The sequence below is a fragment of the Pyxicephalus adspersus genome, chromosome 9 (genome assembly GCF_032062135.1).
Source record: "Pyxicephalus adspersus chromosome 9, UCB_Pads_2.0, whole genome shotgun sequence".
NCBI classification, from domain to species: domain Eukaryota; kingdom Metazoa; phylum Chordata; class Amphibia; order Anura; family Pyxicephalidae; genus Pyxicephalus; species Pyxicephalus adspersus.
The window spans coordinates 64,885,727-64,890,531 of record NC_092866.1 but is presented as its reverse complement, the minus strand read 5'-3'; the positions used below and the strand labels follow the sequence as shown (position 1 = coordinate 64,890,531).

Sequence of the window (4,805 nt, the reverse complement as noted above, 5' to 3'; positions counted from 1 at the left end):
CAAGTGTGACTCGGGGTTACCACTTTTAGCAACTTTTTTCTACCCCGAGTCACACTCTGGGTTACCTCTAGGGAGGTTAAAAGTGTTTTAAACAGTTGATCTGTCATGACTAGAAGGTCATCCTAAAATACTGGAAAATCATCTGATGACAATGGGCACCAGCTTTCTTATTTAGCACTGTGTAGGTTCAGGTGCAGAATTTAAAGTGGACCTAATCTCAAATTTTTACTTTACATAAAAGGGTAGACAATAGATGTAGGGAATGCTCAGAGGGAGCATTTTCTTCAATCAGGAGAATTTGTACTCTTTTTCCCCATTTACCCCAGGCTACATCACCCAATCTTGCTCCAGCGCAGTGCAAAATTGAGTGAAGTAGACAGAAGCAGGAAGAAGAGGAAAGAAGATGGTAGTGCCCAGCACTTTTTCTGCTCCTAGGACAAGGATGGATAACTGGATTGTGCCGGACCCAATCCAGGAAACCTCTTTAGGGATCCAGGCATTTGTAGAAGTAAAGATTGGGAAGTTTTTGTTTTTAGGTTTAGCTCTGCTTAAAGTCTTTTTTTAGGTCTTCTGCAGACCTTAAGAGTTTGTGGATTTTGTACTGCAAAGAAGTCACAGCCCCCAACATTCACCCATGTGAGACTATCAGAGGAAAGTGTGAAATTGGCCAATGGCTTTGGATTTAAAACCAGATAACCATAATATATATAAAAATAACTATTTTCTTTTAACTAAATACATAAAATAACATTTTGTATTTTGTCAGATTCCAAGATCGCAGTGTTCAGAAAGTTGTTTACCAGGGCACAGGAAAGTTCCCGGCACTTCTATACAACCTTGTTGTCACGGCTGTGTCCAGTGTTCATTTGGAGAGGAATCAAACATTACTGGTAATGGTTGTCAAATATTTTAAGCACCAATATTAAAAAAAAAACAAGAGTATACATTTGTAACTGTGTTAGCTTGTTTTTCTTGATATTTACTACATTGCCCCGGACTACTTGGTAATTTCAATAGGCACCAATATTGTCCATAAATAGCTGACCATAGACATGAAGGTGTCTCACCAAAAAAAAAAAAATGGATAGGAAACTAACGGCTAATAAATTTAAAATTATTAACAGAGAAAAGTAAATCTGTCTACCCAAACTGATCGCAATTAGAGAAGCATCATTGGTCCCCTTCTATCCCTCCTCCAGGTAGAATGTGTTAGCTCCATTTTATCAAATGTCATTGCAAATGGCATAATACGATCTATAGAAATTAATGCTGTTGCTGTTATTGGTAATTCTCATTAGTTAAGTGATGGGTATAAGTTTGTGTGTGTAAAGAGTTGAGGGGAAGGGGGTTTGGTAAAATTTAACACAGTGGACCAGTAACAATCCAACTCAGAAAAATGGTTTACAATTGGTGTTTTTTTACATTTACACAAAAGCTGGCAGCTTAGTTTTTTATTTTCTTTTGCAGATAGTGAGAACTGCATGAAATGCTCAGACTATGAATGGCCAAATGAGAACAGAACTCGCTGTATTTCCAAACAAGTGGAATTTCTTTCCTTCACTCATGACAAGATCTCAGTAGTTTTTATATTTATCTCAGTTCTGTTTTGTAGCAAGACTTTTTCATTTTTGTTAATTTTTATTTTATACCAGGACACACCAGTAGTGAAAGCCAATAACAAGATCCTCAGCTTTGTCCTCCTGGTCTCCATCATGTTGGGCTTCCTCTGTGTCTTCCTCTTCCTGGGTCGTCCTGTGGATGTAACCTGCTTGTTACGCCAAATCTCTTTCGGAATTCTCTTTACAATAGCCGTGTCTTCTGTATTGGCCAAGACTATTATGGTTTGCATTGCTTTCAAAGCCACCAAACCTAACAGTGTGTGGAGACAATGGATTGGAGTAAAACTTCCCATCTGTATAGTCTTAGCTTGTTCCTCTGTTCAGGTTATAATCTGTGTTAGTTGGTTGTCCATCTCTCCTCCCTTCCAGGAGTTGGACACACACTCATACCAGGAAAAGATCATTGTTCAGTGTAATGAAGGTTCAGTTATCGGGTTCTACTCTGTCCTGGGTTATATGGGGATCCTGGCTGCTGGCAGCTTTATTTTAGCTTTTTTAGCCAGGACATTACCGGACAGATTTAATGAAGCCAAATACATCACCTTCAGCATGCTGGTGTTCTGCAGTGTCTGGATTGCCATGATCCCGGCCTATCTGAGCACCAAAGGGAAATACACAGTGGCTGTGGAGATATTCGCCATACTGATTTCCAATGGTGGCCTCTTATATTGTATATTTCTTCCAAAATGTTTTATAATTCTTTGTAGGCCAGAACTGAATACAAAAATATATCTACGTTAAAACAAGTATATATTTTTAGTCTTTTAGAAACAAAACAAGAAACAATTTTTTAAAAATCTATATTACTATTGTTTTGTTTGATATTTAATAAATTGTGCAGCAGAGTGTCATAGATAGCTGAATAACATACATGTAAACAATATCATCTATTGTGCCTAAAACATTATGGTTTATTTATTAAAATAATTAGGGCTGTGCAACAAGCAAATAATTAACAGTCTGCAAGGGAAAACGTACTTGAATTATCTGTATAATGAATCTGAACATTTTTTTATACTTAATGTTGTTATATTAAGATTTGATAATTTATTAATTTTAAAGTGTGTTGAGATCCACAAAAATACTTTTTCTCTCCTGACGTAGCAGACATGTTTGAAACATGTGTCAAGAGTCTTTGAATGCTTTGAAGATTCTTTTATGACAAGTGGTAAATTATAGTTCTTTCCTATGGTATACATTTTTATTGATTCAGACTATAGATCTGCATGTAATTTATAGTCAATGTGTCCAATTTTTTAAAGCTCTGTAAACCTGGAGATGGTGGACTATTGTGGGAGAACCTGGGTGAGGCAGAAAACCTGGAAAATAAGACCACATGACGCTCTACTGGCTACCAATGATGTGTAATTATTGCTGCATTCATTACACACTGTATTGCAGCTATTGGACCCTTTTCAAACAGGGGTATGAAACCTAGGCCTCAATTGAAAAACACATTTTAGTACAATTTATTACATAATGTCTTTTTATTCGATAAGTCTCTCTACCTCCAGGTACAGGTAGTGAGGTAAGAGGATCACTTGTGCTTCCAACTATGCCAACCTGTGAGTGGAATCCTTGTTGACCCAGATGCATCAATGTACCTGTGTCATCTCCTTGTTTGGCACAAGTAAATTGATGACAATTTTATTCCATGAATTTTTATACTCCCAGAGGCCGCATTTCCATTTGCACTCGTTGGTTTGGGCACCGCTATTGAACAGTGCCCGGGGTCAGTCTTGCTGGCAGGCTCAGCATTAGGCTGGGACCTGTCAGACTCGGAGGACAAAGTAGGTGGGCAGCTGGGGGAAGGCAAGGGAAGGAACAAGAAGAGATTCCCCCAGGTCTTCCACGGATTCCCCCAGGTCTTCCCCAGTACCTACTGCACATTGTAAGCCTAGAGCAGACGCAGTACAACATCAGGAACGCTACATTCAAGTGGCATAAAAGCGGGAAACACAGTCAGCCCCCTGTTTGGGCTGAATATAGCACACTGAACTTCTGCTTCTGCAGTACTGCTCTGTACCTAGAATTCCTATAGTTATTCAAGTAAGTCCCCACTAGTTTCAGCTAATATTTATGATCAAATTTCCCCTAAAAAAATTTTCATTTACCTAGCTTAATATCCTTACCTCCTTAAGTCATCTTTCACTAGACTACTGGACGAATTATCTGAATTTTTTTTCCCCAGTTCCCTACTCTACAATCTCAGCCCCCCTGTAAGTGATTATAAATGTATTAATATTTAAGTATTAAGGGTTTTTCCCCTCAATGTTCTAGGAATTATAGACACTAATGTACAATCAAAAAATGGGACAGGCTGGTATTAAGAAGTCATGCTACCACGTAAACTATTCTTTACATTTTCATTTCTATTTTCTGATTTAATTTTCCCCCCTTTTTTTTTAAGCACACTATACATAATGATCACATACAATTCACATTTTGACATAAAAATCGCATTAGTTTTTGCAATATTATTAGACTAATCTGAATATAAATCAACCAATAAAATAATGAAACCAATATATAGTATAATTAAACCAATTGGTACAATATACTGCATACACTTAAAGACAAATATACTCATAATAGAATATGGTAATGAATATAATATGGTGATTGTGATTTGTTTTTTCATGTGCTCCTTGATTTGATAACAATGTTCCAGTCTTACTTACGATATGTTAAGTTTGTTATTTGTTGTACACTTTGCTTATTTACCTATTCATTTTGCATTATGCTAATTAAGGTCTGTACACTTCCCTGAGGAAGCCACATGACGAAACGCGTCAGGAATGAGACAACTGCGTTTTCCAAATGATTTATCCCTACAAATGTCATTCTGAACCACTATGTATACCCTGCTATGTCCACTTGCAGCTAAGTTTGGTCTAGAATGACTCTTTAATGTTGATGAATTTCAGTAAACCATTTTATTGACTAAAAGCCCTCTGCTTCTATTTCTTCTTTTTTGCTCTATGTATGCATTTCTATGAAGAGGGTAGCTGAGTCCTGAAAGAAATTTGTGGATTGTTTTAATCAGAGTAAGTACAATTCCAAATTCACAGTAGCATAATTCCCTCAGCTCATATTTTTTGGTATAACAATATATTAAAATGAGATTCTATCTATGATGAGAACTAACCTCTGGGAACACAATGTTGACTGATCAAAGTGTACTCC

The 4,805-nt window shown here is 37.0% G+C and overlaps 1 protein-coding gene across 1 annotated transcript in view; it reads left to right on the top strand.

Moving 5' to 3' along the window:
- The window catches only part of LOC140337777 (vomeronasal type-2 receptor 26-like), an 11,036-nt gene extending 8,676 nt beyond the window's left edge, over positions 1–2,360 (top strand). Inside the window, exon 5 of the mRNA XM_072421577.1 lies at positions 1,468–2,360. Coding sequence (XP_072277678.1) covers positions 1,468–2,360 — 893 coding nt within the window. The remainder of the gene's footprint in view (positions 1–1,467) is intronic.
- Positions 2,361–4,805: the final 2,445 nt, after the last annotated feature.